Genomic DNA, 19,827 nt, shown 5'->3' on the forward strand with positions numbered 1-19,827 from the left:
ATTGATTAAATAATTTCCCCCCCCCTCAATCTTTACACAATACACCATAATGACTAAGCAAAAACATATTTTTTGAATTCTTTGCAAATGCATAACAGATAAAAACTGAAATATTGTATTTACATAAGTATTCCGACGCTTTACTCAGTACTTTGTTGAAGCACCTTTGGCAGCGATTACAGCCTTGAGTCTTCAGGGAAATGACGCTACAAACTTGGCACCACTGTATTTGGAGAGTTTCTCCCATTCTTCTCTGCAGATCCTTTCAAGCTCTGTTAGGTTGGATGGGGAGTGTCGCTATACAGCTGTTTTCAACTCTCTGCAGAGATGTTAGATCGGGTTCAAGTCCGGGCCCTGGCTGGGCTACTCAAGGACATTGGCTGGGTGGCCAGCTCTAGGAAGAGTCTTGGTAGTTCCAAACTTATTCCATTTAAGAATGATTCAATGCTGAAGACATTTCTTGGTACCGTTCCCCAGATCTGTGCCTAGACACAATCCTGTTTCGGAGCCCTACGAACAATTCCTTCGACCTCATGTCTTGGTTTGGCTTTGATATGCACGGTCAACTGTTGCACCTTATATAGACAAAGGTCTACCTTTCCAAATCATGTCCAATCAATTGAATTTACCACAACCAAGTTGAAGAAACAGCTCAAAGATAATTAATGGAAACAGGATGCACCTGTGCTCAATTTCGAGTCTCATAGCAAAGGGTCTGAATACTTATGTAAATAAGGTGTTTCTGTTTTTATTTTTAATGCATTTGCAAAAATGTCTAAACTATTTTTGCTTTGTCATTATGGGGTATTTTGTGTAGATTGATGAGAATAAAATACAAATTTAATCCATTTTAAAATAAGGCTGTAACATAACAATACGTGGAAAAGTCAAGTGTTCTGAATACTTTCCGAAAGCACTGTATCAATGCATCTATCTATCTATATATATGGAACACCTTATGTACACTGTGTGTGTGTGTGTATATATATATATGTCACGGTCGTCATATGGAGGAGACCAAGGTGCAGCGTGGGAAGCGTACATACTTCTTTAATCAAAGAAAGAATACTGAAGAAACTATACAAAACAACAAAACGAACCGTGAAGCTAATATGGCTAGTGCAGACAGGCAACTAAACATAGAATAAGAACCCACAAAATACCCAAGGAATATGGCTACCTAAATATGGTCCCCAATCAGAGACAATGATAAACAGCTACCTCTGATTGAGAACCAATCTAGGCAACCATAGACATATAAACCCCTAGACTTACAAAAAACCCTAGACAATACAAAAACTAAACAAACCACCCTCGTCACACCCTGACCTAACCAAAATAATAAAGAAAACAAAGATAACTAAGGTCAGGGCTTGACAATATACACACACAGTGTACATAAGGTGCTCCATTTGACACATGCAAAATGGCACTGAACTTTTCAAAAACAACATAATATTTTTTCTTTAAACTCAATGCGATTTATGTTGTAATTCTTCTTTAACGATAAAAGTTAGAATCAGGAAAATGTGAACACCATGCAATCGCTTGACAGTATTTGGAACTCAGTTTGGATAATATTCCATCTCATGTATTTACATTTTTTACAGCTATTTTGTGTGTTATCTGAACTATATTTGTACAAGTGTTTGCTTGTATACAAATTGTGCATTTAGCCTCTATTTAAGACTATTCTTTGATATGTCCTTTTTTTCAGTTTTCTGCCAGTCACAGGTTTCAATATTTGAATTATTGTGTGCATTCTGTTGTACAATATTGTTCTGTTTCTGCTCACATCTATGGCTCAGCGTTACCCAAATGTTTTCTATCTATTTTTACATGTATTTTTTACCCTGTTTTCTTCCCAATTTCATGGTATCCAATTGGTAGTTACAGTCTTGTCTCATCGCTGCAACTCCTCTGGAGTTGCGAAGGTTGAGAGCCGTGCGTTCTCCGAACCACAACCAAGCCACACTGCTTCTTGATACAGTGCCCACTTAACCCGGAAGCCAGTCGGGTGTCGGAGGAAACACTGTGCACCTGGCGACCGTGTCAGCATGCACTGCGCCCGGCCCGCCACAGGAGTCTCTAGTGCGCGATGGGACCAGGACAACCCTGCTGGCCAAACCCTCCCCTAACCCGGACGACACTGGGCCAATTGTGCACCACCCCATGGATCTCCCGGTTGCAGCCGGCTGCGACAGAGCCTGGACTGGAACCCAGAATCTCTAGTGGCACAGCTGAATCTCTAGTGGCACTGCGATACAGTCCCTTAGACCACTGCGCCACTCAAGAGGCTCCAAATCTCATAGAATAGGTAGCTTCCGGACAATCATTCAAGCAAATCTTAATAAAACAATTGTAAGCAGATCCATTATATCAGAGGTGGGTGCAGAGGGTGGAGTCTTTTGTTTCATCCCTGCTCTAATACAATTGTCTCAGTTCATCAAGGACCATATGACAATTCCTTTATTTTAGCCACTAATCTATTGTTGGTAAACAAATAAACAGATGTATGAATCTCACCCTTTTATCAACTCAATCTTGTCTTCAATATCATCAGCCGCCATGACCTCCATCCACTTCTCATACAGACCAGTATTTAGCACACTGCCAGGGATGTTGCGCAGAAAGTCCTGTTCATTCAAATATAAGTCCTAGCAATCAAAATCTATACAGTACAGTATGAAAATAGTTTTAAAAAAAACTCTTGGTCCTCCATTTTAACATGTTACTGTTACTGCTGGCCATAATATTTCAGTTTAAAATCCAATGCAGTCTAGTAAATAATCTAAAACACAAGTGAGACTTCAGAAAGCAATTACAGTGATGACTGATGCAGCAACAAACACAGACTCCCCCTCCAGCTGAACACTGTTGCCAGAGTTCAGTCTTTCCTTAAGTTCCCGGCATGTCTTAGCATTGGCTGAGCGCCGGAAGATCCCTGTGGTGGTGGGGCCCTCATGATACAACAGATACAGCATGTCCTGTATGGAGAATAGACCAGACATGTAGTAGTTTGCAGGCGCAATTACAAGCTGTGAATAATTTGCCCACCATGACTGATATTATCCTAATTTTCCCATCATGATTGGAATTATCCTCACTGCTTTCCCAGCAGTAGAGATGAATAATTTATAATGTTTCATATTTGATGGGATCAGAACTCACCATGATGGGTCTGGGTAGATTTCCATGATGACAGATGGAGGACAATGAAAGACCAAAGAGCTTGTGAGGAGTTGTGGGGGATTCAGGATATCCACCTCCTTGGCTGCCATGTCCTCTTCTCAGAGCCCAGTCTAACAGAGACTTCTTTCTCTTTATGTGTTTCTGAAAGGAATCTGTTGGAAATTATGAACAGCGCATTCTTTAGAAACTCTCAGTGACAGATATGTGGTTGTCATTCAATCAGACCTGCTTTAAGCCAAACAAAAATATTAAAATGTAATTTTGAGTAACAAATCTGTCACGGCTTCAATAAGTAATGAGTGCAGGAGTCAGGCGCAGAGAGAAGGGTAGTGATGTGGATCTTAACTATTCAAAAAAAAACAGAGAGACGGTTACGCCACACACAAAAGGGCGCGTAAAGTCCCAGTCCAAACAAACAGGACAAAACTGATCGGAAAAAAGAAACCACAAGAATAATCAAACACCATAAACAGAAAAACAAGCCCGCACAAAAGCCGGCGGGCCTACTGGGTTTAAATAGCCCACAACCAAACCTAAACACGAAACAGGTGCAAATCAGACACAACTAAATGAAACAGAAAAGGGGATCGGTGGCAGCTAGTAGACCCTCCCAGTCCAAGAGGTACTGCAGGCCCCTCACCCGGCGTCTCGAGTCCAGAATAGCTCGTACAGTGTACGCCGGGGACCCCTCGATGTCCAGAGGGGGCGGAGGGACCTCCGGCACCTCACCTTCTTGTAGGGGACCAGCTACCACCGGCCTGAGGAGAGACACATGAAACAAGGGGTTAATGCAATAGTAAGAGGGAAGTTGCAATCTATAACACACCTCGTTTATCCTCCTCAGGACTTTAAATGGCCCCACACACTGCGGCCCCAGCTTCCGGCAGGGCAGGCGGAGGGGCAGGTTTCGGGTCGAGAGCCAGACCCTGTCCCCTGGTGCGAACACAGGGGCCTCACTGCGGTGGCGGTCAGCGCTCTTCTTCTGCCGTCCACCGGCCTGCTCAAGAGAGTCCTGGACTGCCCGCCAGGTCTCCCTAGAGCGCTGTACCCACTCCTCCACCACAGGAGCTTCGGTCTGACTTTGATGCCACGGAGCCAGGACCGACTGGTAGCCTAGCACGCATTGGAATGGCGACATGTTCGTGGAGGAGTGACAGAGTGAGTTATGGGCCAACTCCGCTCATGGGACGTACCTCGCCCATTCTCCTGGCCGGTTCTGGCAATACGACCGCAGAAACCTACCTACTTCCTGGTTCACTCTTTCCACCTGCCCATTACTCTCGGGGTGATAACCAGAGGTCAGGATGACCGAGACCCCCAGACACCATAAACGCCCTCCAAACACGGGACGTGAACTGGGGACCTCGATCAGATACGATGTCCTCTGGCACCCCGTAGTGCCAGAAGACGTGGGTAAATAGAGCCTCCGCAGTCTGTAGGGCCGTAGGGAGACCAGGCAATGGGAGGAGACGGCAGGACTTAGAGAACCGATCCACAACGACCAGAATGGTAGTGTTCCCCTGAGATGGGGGAAGATCAGTAAGAAAGTCCACCGATAGATGAGACCAGGGCCATTGTGGAACCAGGAGGGGCTGTAACTTCCCTCTAGGCAGGTGCCTAGGAGCCTTACTCTGAGCGCACACCGAACAGGAGGAGACATAGAGCCTCACGTCCTTGGCCAAGGTGGGCCATTTCCCCCAAAGACCCCAAACTGTCCTCGCAATCCCCGGATGACCTGAAGAAGGTAGTGTGTGAGCCCACCGAATCAATTGATCACGGACACCAAGCGGCACGTACCTGAGACCGGTCGGACACTGTGGAGGCGCAGGTTTCAACCGCAACGCCCGCTCGATGTCCGCGTCCACCCCCCATTCCCCCGGAGCCAGCAGCCTAGCAGCTGGAAGGATGGGAGTAGGAACGATGGACCAGTCCTCAGTGTCATAGAGACGGGACAGCGCATCGGCCTTAGTGTTGAGGGAACCTGGTCTATAAGAGATGGTAAATCTAAATTGGGTAAAGAACATGGCCCACCTAGCCTGAAGCGGATTCAGTCTCCTCGCCGCCCGAATATACTCCAGATTGCGGTGGTCAGTCCAGATGAGGAAAGGGTGTTTAGCCCTCTCAAGCCAGTGTCTCCACACCTTCAGGGCTTTTACCACAGCTAGCAACTCCCGGTCCCCCACATCATAGTTCCGCTCCGCCGGACCCAGCTTCTTAGAAAAGAAAGCGCAGGGGCGGAGCTTCGGTGGCGTGCCCGAGCGCTGTGACAGCACGGCTCCAACCCCAGCCTCGGACGCATCCACCTCAACTATGAATGCTAACGAAGGGTCCGGATGCACCAATACGGGCGCGTCAGTAAACAGCGCCTTCAACTGATTGAAAGCTCCATCTGCCTCGGCCGACCACCCTAAACGCACCGCCCCCCCCCCCTTCAGCAGTGAGGTAATAGGCGCCACCATTTAGCCAAAACCCCGGATAAATCTCCGGTAGTGGTTGGCAAACCCTAAAAACCGCTGCACCTCCTTTACAGTGGTTGGAGTTGGCCTATGACGCACGGCGTTAACGCGGTCACACTCCATCACCACCCCCGAGGTGGAAATGCGATAACCCAGGAAGGAAACGTCTCGTTTGGAGAACACACATTTCTCAGCCTTGATGTATAGGTCATGCTCCAGCAGTCGCCCAAGTACCTTGCGCACCAGGGAGACATGCGCGGCGCAGCGCGTGTGGCAGAATAGATCAAGATGTCATCAATGTATACCACCACACCCTGCCCGTGCAGGTCCCTGAGAATCTCATCTACAAAGGTTTGAAAGACGGCTGGAGCATTCTTTAACCCATACGGCATGACGAGGTACTCATAGTGGCCTGATGTGGTACTAAACACTGTTTTCCACTCGTCTCCCTCCCGAATACGCACCAGATTATACGCGCTCTTTCGTTAAAAAAAAAAGCTCCGTGGAATGATTCCACCGCTGTAGCGATGAGAGGTAGCGGATAACTAAATCCCATTGTGATCGAATTTAGACCTCGATAATCAATGCACAAACGCAGTCCTCCCTCCTTTTTCTTCACAAAAAATAAACTTGAGGAGACAGGTGACATGGAGGGCCGAATGTACCGCTGTCTCAGAGATTCCTTGACATATGTCTCCATAGCCAACGTCTCCTCCTGAGACAATGGGTACACGTGACTCCTGGGAAGTGCAGCGTCGATGGGGTGGTAATTTGTTCACCTTCTTTTTACAAAAACGATAGCCAAATCGGTATATTCTGGGGGAATGCGCACAGTGGAAACCTGGTCTGGACTCTCCACCGACGTGGCACTGATGGAAACTCCTATACACCTACCTGAACACTCCTCTGACCACCCCTGAAGAGCCCCCTGTCCCCAGGAAATGAGTGGATTGTGAATAGCTAGCCAGGGAACCCCCAACACCACTGGAAACGCAGGTGAATCAATAAGGTAGAAACTGATCCGCTCCCTATGATCCCCCTGCGTTACCATGTCCAGCGGAATCGTGGCCTCCCCGACCAGCCCTGACCCTAACGGTCGGCTAACTAAGGAGTGCACTGGAAAGGTGGGTCTATCTGCACCAACGGAATACCCAACTTAAGGGCGAGTCCGCAATTCATAAAACTCCCAGCTGCGCCTGAATCGACTAGCGCCTTATGCTGGAGAGAGGGAAAAAACGCAGGGGAAAAAATGCATAAAAACATGTGACCAACAGGGAGCTCTGGGTGAGTTTGGTGCCTACTTACCTGGGGTGGCCGAGAAGTGTTCCGCCTGCCATCTCGACTCCCCAACGCACTCCTCCAGCACCGAAGTGTGTCCTCTCCTGCCGCAGTAGGTGCAGGAGGAGCCTCCTCCTCCAGCCCCCCTACATGCAGCTCCTCCCAACTCCATCGGAGTTGGAGCGGGAGGGCTGGGTGGTGGAACTGACAAGTCCCCCTCTGAACGCCCGCGGGCAGCTAGCAGGTTGTCCAGTCGGATCGACATGTCTATAAGCTCGTCGAGGGAGAGTGTGGTGTCCCGACAAGCTAGCTCCCTGCGGACGTCCTCCCGGAGGCTGCATTGGTGGTGGTCCATCAGGGCCCTGTCATTCCACCCCGCACCAGCAGCCAAGGCGAAGTCCTGCACGCTCCTCGTCTCCTGTCTGACAGTCGTTCACCCACCGCTCGGCCCTCCGGAGGGTGGTCAAACACGGCCCGAAAACGGCGGGTGAACTCCGGGTAGTGGTCCCGAGCCGAGTCTAGGCCGTTCCAGACAGCGTTGGCCCATTCCAGGGCTCTACCCGTCAAACAGGAGACGAGGAGGCTCACACTCTCCTCACCCAAGGGAGTTGGACGAACGGTAGCCAGGTAGAGCTCAAGCTGGAGCAAAAACCCCTGGCGCCCAGCCGCCGCTCCATCGTACTCCCTCGGGGGCGCGAGACGCAACGTGCCAGAACCAGACGATGACATTGGAGGAGTGGGTTGTGTCATCTGTGGGGGAGCTGGGGTGGATGTCGGGAGACCACTCCTCTCCCATTGCTCCATCCTCTCCATCATCAGGTCCATCGCCGAACCGATCCGATGGAGGACGGCTGTGTGATGGAGGACGCGCTCCTCCATCGATGGAAAAGGGGTGGTTGCTGCTCCTGCTGACTCCATAGTGGTGCGGGCTTCTGTCACGGCTTCAATAAATAGTGAGTGCAGGAGTCAGGCGCAAAGAGCAGGGTAGTTCAAAAGATATGGATCTTTAATATTTAAAAAAAAACAGAGAGACGGTCACGCCACACACACAAGGGCGCGTAAAGTCCCAATCCAAACAAACAGGACGAAACTGATCGGAAAAAAGAAACCACAAGAATAATCAAACACCAAAAAACAGAAATACAACTGGGCCTACTGGGTTTAAATAGCCCACAACCAACCCTAAACACAAAACATTGCAACAAATCAGACACAACTAAATGAAACAGAAAAGGGGATCAGCTAGTAGGCCGGCGACGACGACCGTCGAGCGCCGCCCGAACAGGAAGAGGCACCATCTTCGGCGGGATTCGTGACAAAATCAGAGCAATTCCCAGAGGAGAACACACAAAAACAATTATATATAATGCCAAATAAGGGTTATTTGGCTCGTAACGATAGCGGAACTCTTTTTGGTGCTACAGTATATACTGTAGAACCCTTTTCAAAGATTCTGAAAAGAACCATGATCATAAGGTTCTATATTTAACCTTGTTTTGTGATGTAAAGAACTCTTTCCTAAGGTTCTATAAATAACCATTACCAAAAGTTTCTATACTGAACAAAAATATTAAGGTGTTGGTCCCATGTTCCACAAGCTGATATAAAACATCCCAGAAATGTTCCATATGCACCAAAACTTATTTCTCTCAAGTTTAACGCACAAATTAGTTAATAGATAATCCATCCACCTGACATGTGGCATATCAAGAAGCTGATTTAACAGCATGAACATTACGCAGGTGCACCTTGTGCTGGGGACAATAAAAGGCCACTCTAAAATATGCAGTTTTGTCACACAACACAACGCCACAGATGTCTAAAGTTTTGAGGGAGTGTGCAGTTGGCATGCTTACAGCATTAATCTCTAACAGAGCTTTTGCCAGAGAATTGAATGTTAATTTCTCTACCATAAGCCGCCTCCAACGTCGTGTTAGAGAATTTGATAGTACGTCCAACCGGCCTCACAACCACAGACCACGTGTAACCACGCCAGTCCAGGACCTCCACATCCGGCTTCTTCACCTGCGGGATCATCTGGGACCAGCCACCAGGACAGCTGATGAAACTGTGGGTGTGCACAACCAAAGAATTTCTGTACAAATTGTCAGAAACTGTCTCAGGGAAGCTCATCTGCGTGCTCGTCATCCTCACCAGGGTTTGGACCTGACTGCAGTTCAGCATCGTAACCAACATCAGTGGGCAAACGCCCACCTTCGATGGCCATTGGCATGCTGGAGAAGTGTGTTTTTCACAGATGAATCCCGGTTTCAACTGTACAGGGCAGATGGCAGAAAGCATGCATGATGTGGGCGAGCGGTTTGCTGACATCAACGTAGTGAACAGAGTGCCCCATGTGGCAGTGGGCTAAAGACAACGAATACAATAGCATTTTAACGACGGCAATTTGAATGCACAGGGATACCATGATGAGAATCCCATTGTCATGCCTTTCATCCGCTTCCATCACCTCATGTTTCAGAATGTTAATACACTGTCACAAGGACCTGAACACAATTCCTGGAAGCTAAATGTCCCAGTTCTTCCATGGCCTGCATACTTGCCAGACATGTCACCCATTGAGCATGTTTTTGATTGCCCTGGATCGACGTGTACGACAGCGAGTTCCAGTTCCCACCAATATCCAGCAACTTCCCACAGCCATTGAAGAGGAGTGGGACAACATTGTACAGACCACAATCAACAGCCTGATCAACTCCATGCAAAGGAGATGTGTCTCGCTGCATGAGGCAAATAGTGTTCACACCAGATACTGACTGGTTGTCTGATCCACGACCCTACCTTTTTTTTAAAGGTATTTGGGAGCAAGAGATTAATATCTGCATTCCCAGTTATGTGAAATTCATAGATTAGTGAGTAATATGTTTATATATTTCAATTGACTGATGTCCTTAAATTAACTGTAATTCAGTAAAATATTTTAAATTGTTGCATGTTGTGTTTATATTTTTGTTGTTCTGTTGTTACAACCCTATTCTGGTACTACAAAATGTATTTGTAATTTGCATGGTGTACACTTTCTTATTAAGGTTCTCTAAAGAACTATTCTCAATTTCAAAGGTTTCTGCCATATAATATTGTTTTGTGTTGAATAAAAAATCCATAGATGTTATTTTTGTGTTGGTTGACAAGTTGAATCAGGTGTGCTAGCACTGGAATAGATCAAATACATGGAATAGCAGGCTGTCGCTGAGGAGAGGTTTTGAAGAACTTTAATATCCTACAGTTTCTCTGAAACTTAGCTGAACAAGGACGTGGATAATAGCTTTTGTTCTGTGCATCGGCAGCACAGAACGGCAGCGTCGGGTATGCTCATGGGGGGTGGTATGTGTCTCTTTGTTAACATCATCTGGTACGCAATCTCTAATATTAAGGAAGACTTGATGTTCTGCTCGCCTGAGTTAGAATACCTCATGAGAAGCTGTACACCATACTAAGAGTTCTCATCTACATTGTTGGTAGCTGTCTAGTTACCAGCACAAAGCGATGCTGGCACTAAGATCGCATTGAACAAGCTGTATGAGGCCATAAGTCCACCCAGAGGTGGTGCTCCTAGTGGCCGGTCATTTTAATGCAGGAAAACTGAAATCCGTCTTACCAAATTTCTACCAGCGTGTCACCTGTGCAGCTAGAGGTGAAAAAACTCTAGATCACTTTTACTCTGCACTCCTTTTGGCAAATCTGACCATAACTCTATCCTCTTAATTAATGATTACAAGCAAAAACTCAAAACAGGGAGTACCAGTGACGAGCTCAATACGGAAATGGTCTAATGAAGTGGATGCCAAGCTAAAGGACTGAAAAATGTTCTCGGAACTCATCTGATGAGTTTGAGGAGTTTACCACATCAGTCACTGGCTTTGTTAATCAGTGCATCGACCACGTCACCCCCCAAGTTACCATATGTACATACATATCCCAACCATAAGCCATGGGTTACAGGCAACTGAGCTAAAGGCTAGAACTGCCTCTTTCAAGGAACGGGACACTAACCCGACGCTACAAGAAATCCCGCTACGCCCATCAAACAAGCAAAGCATCAGTACAGTGGCTTGCGAAAGTATTCACCCCCCGCCCCCCGGCATTTTTCCTATTTTGTTGCCTTACAACCTGGAATTAAAATAGAGTTTTTGGGGGGTTTGTATCATTTGATTTACACAACATGCCTACCACTTTGGAGATGCAAAATATTTTTAATTGTGAAACAAACAAAAAATAAGACAAAAAACTTGAAAACTTGAGCGTGCATAACTCTTCACCCCCCCCAAAGTCAACACTTTGTAGAGACACCTTTTGCAGCAATTACACCTGCAAGTCTCTAGGGGTATGTCTCTATAAGCTTGGCACATCTAGCCACTGGTATTTTTGCCCGTTCTTCAAGGCAAAACTGCTCCAGCTCCTTCAAGTTGGATGGGTTCCGCTGGTGTACAGCAATCATTAAGTCATACCACAGATTCTCAATTGGATTGAGGTCTGGTCTTTGACTAGGCCATTCCAAGACATTTAAATGTTTCTCCTTAAACCACTCAAGTGTTGCTTTAGCAGTATGCTTAGGGTCATTGTCCTGCTGGAAAGTGAACCTCTGTCCCAGTCTCGAATTTCTGGAAGACTGAAACAGGTCTCCCCTCAAGAATTTGAGAGGTGTTGGGTTTGGGTCAGACATAGCGTTTTCCTTGATGGCCATAAAGCAACATTTTAGTCTCATCTGACAAGAGTACCTTCTTCCATATGTTTGGGGAGTCTCCCACATGCCTTTTTAGCAAACACCAAACGTGTTTGCCAGCTTCCAGCTTCCTAAATCAAGTTTTACAGAGGGCAAGATACACAAACTAATAGTATAATAGAGAAAACATGTGGATTCATATTTAAAATCAGTGGAAAGCAGCATTGTTTTATATATATATATATATATACACACAACCATGAAGATGTCTTGCTCTCAGCATTCTGTGAATTCATGCATATGTTCATGCTACAGTATATACAGTATATACTGTAGCATGAACATTTGTATGAATTTACAGAATGCTGAGAGCAAGACATCATCATGCTTGTGTGACACTTGAATGTTGGTCAAAAGGGAAATAATTCGCTAGCAGGAATGACACCGATAAACAGCGTTCTTCGCTCTCTGCCTGCTGAACACCTGCTCTCACCCTCGTTAACAGAGCTGCTGGAAAACAGTGGGGTCGAAGGACGCTGTCTACCGGTCTCCCCGCTAGCATTGGAGGCAGTGGATCATCTGGACCAACTATTGAGGAATTGAACTAAACCATTCCAACGTTTCTGAAACTACCTCCCCTAACATGTAATGTTTGAAATGTTCTACCCTCTTGTGGCTTTGAGTCAGTGACTCTTATCACGGAGTTCGCTAGTTACCGACACCATGTGCAAACACTGTTTACTAGCACAGTGTTGCTCGAGCCTCCCGCCTGTTGTGTACCGGAGAAAACTGTGCCTGACAGGTAAGGGCAAATGACACTGTCTACCGGTCATCCCCACCTCTCGATAGCACAGCAGACGGAAGGCTAGGGCGACACGTGTACTAGCTAGCTTGATAGTTATTGACACAGTGTGCTAGCTAGCTTGATCGTTAGCAACACGGTGTGCTAGCTTGCTAGTTAGCCTCCCACCTACTGTGTACCATAGTCCTCCTTAGTACTAGCTAGCTAAGCAATCAGTGTGTCTGTCACTCCAGCCTGACAAACACCTGCCCTCGTCATTGTTAACAGAACTGTGGGAAAACAGTGCCCGATAGGCAGGGGAGAAGGACACTGTCAAATTAAGTGGATACTTCTGATGACGTATCATGACGTCTGATCAGTATACACTTGCAGGGCGGAAGGAATGATTTTAAAATGGAAATTGGATTTTAAAGTTTTTGCTGACTTTTCTTAGCGGATGTACAATCGTCGTGAATTTAATTATGGGGAGTTTCAGGCCCCACTCCGGGGCCTGAACATAGTTGTACACTAGCAAAGACGACTAAATACAAGGGCTGAGGGGCTTACGTTGCAAACTTCCCTTGCTTGGCTAATAATTTGGACCACCCTTCAAGATGGCGACGGGGATTCTTCCAAGGGCATAAGGCGAGGGTAAGTGGACGAGGGTGTGTATTTTAAATGTTTGGACAGCAACCACTGTCCACGGGTATATGGCTAGCTAGCTAACGTTGTCGCCCCCGCCCCTTCTTCCGTGGGGTTTATCGGCAACTGGAATCCAAAGTTATTGTGCATTATGCCACCTACTCTACTGGAGTGCCCCTGCCTATGTCTGTCCTAAATAAAACGTCTACCAATATAAGTATAAAGAGCAGTAATGCCCTGAATTTCCATTCACAATTGCACCCTTCTCTGGAGGAATTGTGTGCTACCTGCATGAGTGACAGAGGGTGGTGCTTGCTGTGTGTGGCCTAGGAGCATAAAGCAAGCGACGGCGGGAGACATCCTGTCTTGTTTGAGCAGTGTAGAGAAGAGTGTTTTTTTCCCACTGGTGCTCCCAAAATGAAACTCCAGGTCGCACAGCTAAATTACCACTTAAAGAGTCATTATGGTTGCACATAGAACCATCACCCTTACCAAATAACTCTTGAAGAATCTTGTTTTCTAAGTCCAGACACAGACAGGGAGAATACAGACACAAAGGCATACATGAAAAGACAGGGATGTGAGGAACTGATGTGTGGATACAGCCCTTAGACGTGGTATATTGGCCATATACCACAAACTCTTGAGGTGCCTTATTGCCATTATAAACTGATTACTAACGTAACTAGAGCAGTAAAAATACATGTTTTGCCATACCTGTGGTATACTGGAATGTTGGCCAATCAGCATTCAGGGCTTGAATCACCCAGTTTATAATCATGAATGAATGATGATGTGACCTGGATGGTCAAGTGGTTAGTGCTGCTGCTCCTGGTACACGTACATACTGCTGTCACAGTAGGACTGAATCCGGCATATACTGCTCTGTGACCATTATAATTTGATCTTTCCTGGGACGTGAGCACTGATGTATGGTGGAAAAAGTTAAATACATGTTTCTTGCCATAAATTGTTCAGTAGAAAATGTTGACATTACAAGACAGCTGCTGAAAACACCCTTAATAAGGCATCATGCAGAGAAATCGCCATGCATGGTTTTTCAGATATACTTTCCACATTTGTGCATAGAAATGACTTTGCAAAACAATTCAGTTGGCATTTGAGAATACATGATTCGTTATAAAGAGCAGCAAAAAGGTCAGCTATAAAATCATTTGTAATTTTTTTTTCTCACAATTTTATGCCATGAAAGAGAGACAGTATGCTATGACAGAGAGACAGTATGCTATGACAGAGACAGTATGCTATGCCTCCAACAAGCAATGGAACATTTAGAACACTGTAATTATTCTAATTACAGGAAGGATATTCTGATAACATCTGTAGAACTACATGTGCTAGCGTGACAGGAAGTTATTTACTATCTCCATTATGAATAAACCACTTCTGTAAAGAGGGCTAGATAATTGACTTGTAGAAACAAAATGCACTAAAGAAAATGACATTGTTTAGCCCTGTGGTGTATATCGGTGGAACTTAAAAATCAATACATGCCAGCATCTCTTTCTCTCTCTCTCTCTCTGTGAAAGTTAATGAATGATTCACCTGCTCGACCATGTCCTCCCCCCTCAGCCTTTAGCCTAAGGATGAAGCGAGGGCCGGAAGCGTCTTTAAGAAGGTGATCAAGGTAGAGGCTCCCATCTACAGTCAGAATGTTGTTGGTGACTGTCAAGGCTTGGCGGTCCATTTCCCTCAAGGAGTTCAGAATAATACTGAAGGGATGCTCATGACCTGTCAGACACGACACGTGTAGATCAGATCAGGTTTTTTTGTATAGAATTGGAAAATGCATTCACTCCCTGCTGCTACCATTTCTGTTTTAAGGAATAAGGCACAAAGGGATGTGGTAATGGCCAATATACCACAACTAAGGGTTGTTCTTATGCACGACGCAACGCAGAGTGCCTGGATACAGCCCATAGCCGTGGTATATTGGCCATATACCACAAACCCTCGAGGTGCCTTATTGCCATTATAAACTGGTTACTAACGTAATTAGAGCAGTAAAAATAAATGTCATACCTGTGGTACACGGGAATGTCAGCCAATCAGCATTCAGGGCTTGAATCACCCAGTTTATAATCATGAATGAATGATGATGTGACCTGGATAGTCAAGTGGTTAGTGCTGCTGCTCCTGGTACACGTACATACCGCTGTCACAGTAGGACTGAATCCGGCCTATACTGCTCTGTGACCCATTTTATCTTTCCTGGTAATCTATCATTAGCTTACTATCTGTTCAAATAAAACCAAAAAATCGAAAGGAGTCAAGAGGCAAGAAGACAAAAATCGAAAGGAGTGATTCAATTATATGGGAGATGCATGATGAATCACAACCCCCTTATAATTACATGGGCTTAAAGAAAAAGCAAATGTTATATAAAAATGCTTGTAGTACCAGTCCTTAGCTATTTTTTTTCAAACTGAGACCACCTCATCATTTCCCAGAGTCTATTTTGTTGCTACTGATTTAAATGTAGTCCAGTGTATCTCAGTTGGTAGAGCATGGTGCTTGCAACGCCAGGGTTTTGGGTTTGATTCCCACAGGGCACCAGTATGAAGTTGTATACACTCACTACTGTAAGTCACTCTGGATAAGAGTGTCTGCTATAATATACTAATGAGCATTGACTAAATTATATATTTTTCTACCAGCATTAACTTGAGAAAAATAGGTATCTGCCCTTTAGACAGAATAGCATTCGGTTGTATGAGACATTAATTCCAGACACACAAAGGCCCTCATGAATCCCTCTTCCGATCCCCAGGATTCCTAATATGCCTTGGCTTTGTGAGAGGCTCCTGTAGCCAGGTCGCAAAGATTACAGTTTCAAGTCACAAACACTCCATGTGAACACACTAAGATGAGTACAGACAGAACCTGCCTGACTGAAATATTGGTTTGGGTAATCCTTTGACGGGACAGAAACTATGGTCTACTATGGTCTAAAATCCAAGCCAAGTGTGCCTTCATCCTGACTGTTTTTGGAGGCGTGTTTCAGTGCATAGTGATAGTACTATCACATTTCCTCACCGATAAGAGGATATAGGGCTTCCTCTCTCCCCGAGACTACCCAGAGGCGGTAGTCAGTGGGTCTGCCCTATGGGAGTAGAAAAATTATGTTTAGGATGAAGAAAGGAACATCAGAGTAATCTATAAGCCTAGGCACGGTCAGAGACAGGAAATTACATTGTAAAGCATAAAATGTTGTCAATGATCCTTGTGTTCCTTTTCTGATGCTCTTTCTGTCTTTTCTAAAGATCTATGAGTAAACATGTAGGCTAGTAGTAGCAGAATTTGATCTAAATTCTAAAGAGTAAACCTTAAAAAAACAAAACAAATGATTTACAACAGTTGTAATATTGCAGAGCTTGGTAAAAGCAATAATAATAATGATATATTCTATATATATATATATATATATATATATTATATACTCTATAATTATAGTAAAATGTTTGTCCATACACATTCTAAACAGAACAGTTGGATTACTTCTAATAATAGAACAAATACATAATTAATACAGAAATTGGTGGCAACAACTCACAGTGAGTTTAAATTGTTGGGTGAGGATCCTGATGACTTTGTCAACATCACATGTATTGTCCACATTCACAGTCGTCTAGATTAAAACACAAATAATTCCTTCATAATCTTATAGAATTGGAAAATATTTTCTGAGGTTACTTGAATAAATGTTATGTTAACTAGAAATAGTCATACATGTAATCATATTTAATTTAGAATGTGAACATTTGGGGAAAATAATAAGCATCTGAGAAGTAGCAGTAGTTGTAGATGAGTGAATTCTCTTACCATTGCACTATTTCCAATGTCCACGAGAACAACCTTCATGGTGAGATTACTGAGATATTCCACTTCCTTGGATTTGGTGATGTGCCTGTGCCAAATTGCATATATTAGTGCTAATGTGCATGCATCAGATAGGCATCAGATAGGTACAGTACATAATCCTATACATTTAATATCAGAAGTCATTTTCTATATTGTACATCTGGGTTTTGTAAGTATTTCCTTACCATTGTAAAGTGGAAAACCACTTCTCCTTTGACTCTGATGAACTGATAGGGAAAACAAATGCCATCTTTATTTCCCCAAAATAGGAACTTAATTAAATGTCAAGTACTAAACAAAAATGATTAGATTGGTGTAGCCTACCTGAGAGTTACCACGTAATTGGTGGTAGGCCAGCCAATGACAAAGGAGTTCTTTGAGCACAGTTTTCTCTCTGCAACCTCTTCCATGCAGGAAGCCAACCATATCTCACACAGCCTCACTCTCACCTTCCGTTTGCGGCTTGTGGAAGACCTGCAAGACAACAACGATACAACGATATCAGCAATCTATCAGGACAAATGCAACAGTAATTGCAATCATCAATTCCACTTTATATTTTCATTTTGTTGAAGTGCCCCTCTCGTCCTAAGATACATCTGTACAATTTACATAATGGAGAAAATTATAACTTCTATTAAGTCATTGTTAGTTCTCATCTATTCTATTCATCTTGTTCAGTAATTGAACATTATTTTTATATGCTGAGGACTAACTTTGATTTAGCGATAATGAGTGTGTCACTGAAGAGGAACAAGTGTCTCTCCTGGGTCTGCAGTCCAGTGCTGAGCTGCACGTGCTCTTCCATCACAAACTCTGCACTCTGGGATGTTAGGTTCTGGATCAGCGCTGCTCTTGGTGATGGGACTGGGACGGCATCCCTAAAGACAAAAAACACTCTGTAAAGGCGGTATCTTGTCTCTGGCAATGAGACATGATACTGGACATTGTTTCCCATCAAACAGGCATTTACAATACGTTCATCACATCACACAAAAAATACACAGGGGTTACATACAGTGCCTTCAGAAAGTATTCATACCCCTTGACTTGCAGTGCATTCGGAAAGTATTCAGACCCCTTCCCATTTTCCACATTTTGTTGTGTTACAGTACAGCCTGAATTCAAAAGGGATGAAATATATTTTTTTTCTCACCCGTCGACACACAATACCCCATAATGACAAAGTGAAAACATAATTTTACAAATGTTTGAACATTTATTGAAAATGAAATACAGAAATATCTCATTTACATAAGTATTCACATCCCTGAGTCAATACATGTTAGAATCACCTTTGGCAGCGGTTACAGCTGTGAGTCTTTCTGGGTAAGCTTTGCACACATGGATTGTACAATACTTGCACAGTATTCTTAAAAAAATAATCTGTCATGTTGTTTGTCGATCATTGATAAGCAGACATTTTCAAGTCTTACCATAGATTTTCAAGTCCATTTAAGTCAAAATTGCAACTAGGCAACTCAGAAACATTCAATGTCGTCTTGGTAATCAACTTCAGTGTATATTTGGCCTTGTGTTTTAGGTTATTGTCCTGCTGAAAGGTGAATTTGTCTCCCAGTGTCGGTTGAAAATCGGACTAACTAGGTTTTCCTCCAAAATTTTGGCTGTGCTTAGCGCTATTCTCCATTAATTTATTTTTAAAAACTCCCTAGTCCTTGTCAATGACAAGCATACCCATAACATGATGTAGCCACCACAATGCTTGAAAATATGAAGTGGTACTCAATGATGTGTTGTGTTGGATTTGTATTCGGGACATAAAGGACACACATTTTTTGCAGTTTTACTTAAGTGCCTTATTGCACACAGGATGCAGGTTTTGGAATATTTTTGATTCTGTACAGGCTTCCTTCTTTTCACTCTGTCATTCTTTTCACTCTGTATTGGGGAGTATGCTGTTAATCCATCCTCAGTTTTCTCCTATCACAGCCATTCAACTATGTAACTGTTTTAAAGTCACCATTGACCTCATGGTGAAATCCTTGAGCGGTTTCCTTCCTCCCCGGCAAGTGAGTTAGTTATACTATCCAAAGTTTAATTAATAATTTTCACAATGCTCAAATGGATATTTAATGTCTGCATTTAAAAAAAAACAAAATCACAAAATCTCAATGTAATTTTAAATTCAGTCTGTAGCACAGCAACATTTTGAAAAAGTCAAGGGGTATGAATGCATTTTACTTTGTAGATGAGGGGAGTTCTTTACTGATTAGTGACCTTTTATCAATCAAGTACATGGAAGGAGCTAAAAACCTGCATGGAAAGAGTTTGTCACATGTGCACTACACTCAGGATCCCGAGTGGCGCAGCGGTCTAACATGCTGATTCAAACATTGCACCTACAATAAACAATAATTGTAATATTCGTAATGGTGACATTTGCGCGATCAGTTTTCTATCGCTCATTTGCACATCACGTCAATGATTTCATGTCACCGTGTGGGACTGTGGGTCAATTAACCTTGTCGGAGTGGGTACCCTGATTCTAGATTGTGAGCTAGGTAGGCTACTGTCTGGGAAGGTCTCCCACTCAGAAGTATGAGATGGGGCGGGGGGTGGGGGTAGGTTGACCTCAGGTCTCTCCACTGGAAGCCCGAGGAAGGCGGAGCGGGGGAATCTATCAAATAGCGCACCTCTAACTTTGTACACTACCAATGCAATTAGTTGTGCAATTTAGTTTGTGTGTTTCTGTGGAATAGTGGAATAATCAGGTTCTCTTCTTTATAAGTGCTTTATTCTATTTGTCTATTTGAGTGATATAGGATTTGTGCAATTTAGTTTTTTTTGTGTGTTTTTTGTTAGCAATAGGGTAATAGTTTAATAAGTTGATTATCTTTTTTATTTGTGTTTATATACTACAATTTGTTTCTATTTGTCTTTTATTTCTTATT

At 44.1% G+C, this 19,827-nt stretch overlaps 1 protein-coding gene across 2 annotated transcripts in view; it reads right to left on the reverse strand.

Annotated features, from left to right (window-relative positions):
- arhgap20b (Rho GTPase activating protein 20b) overlaps positions 1-19,827 on the reverse strand; it is a 47,011-nt gene that overhangs the window by 6,021 nt on the left and 21,163 nt on the right. For both annotated transcript variants that reach the window (XM_021618373.2, XM_021618374.2), the window contains 10 exons: positions 17,632-17,796; positions 17,240-17,389; positions 17,101-17,142; positions 16,877-16,961; positions 16,608-16,682; positions 16,091-16,157; positions 14,600-14,785; positions 3,172-3,344; positions 2,826-2,987; positions 2,527-2,636 (listed from right to left, as the gene is read on the reverse strand). In XM_021618373.2, the coding sequence (XP_021474048.2) occupies positions 2,527-2,636; positions 2,826-2,987; positions 3,172-3,344; positions 14,600-14,785; positions 16,091-16,157; positions 16,608-16,682; positions 16,877-16,961; positions 17,101-17,142; positions 17,240-17,389; positions 17,632-17,796 (1,215 nt within the window). The remainder of the gene's footprint in view (positions 1-2,526; positions 2,637-2,825; positions 2,988-3,171; positions 3,345-14,599; positions 14,786-16,090; positions 16,158-16,607; positions 16,683-16,876; positions 16,962-17,100; positions 17,143-17,239; positions 17,390-17,631; positions 17,797-19,827) is intronic.

Source organism: Oncorhynchus mykiss, chromosome 10 (genome assembly GCF_013265735.2).
Source record: "Oncorhynchus mykiss isolate Arlee chromosome 10, USDA_OmykA_1.1, whole genome shotgun sequence".
Lineage (NCBI taxonomy): Eukaryota > Metazoa > Chordata > Actinopteri > Salmoniformes > Salmonidae > Oncorhynchus > Oncorhynchus mykiss.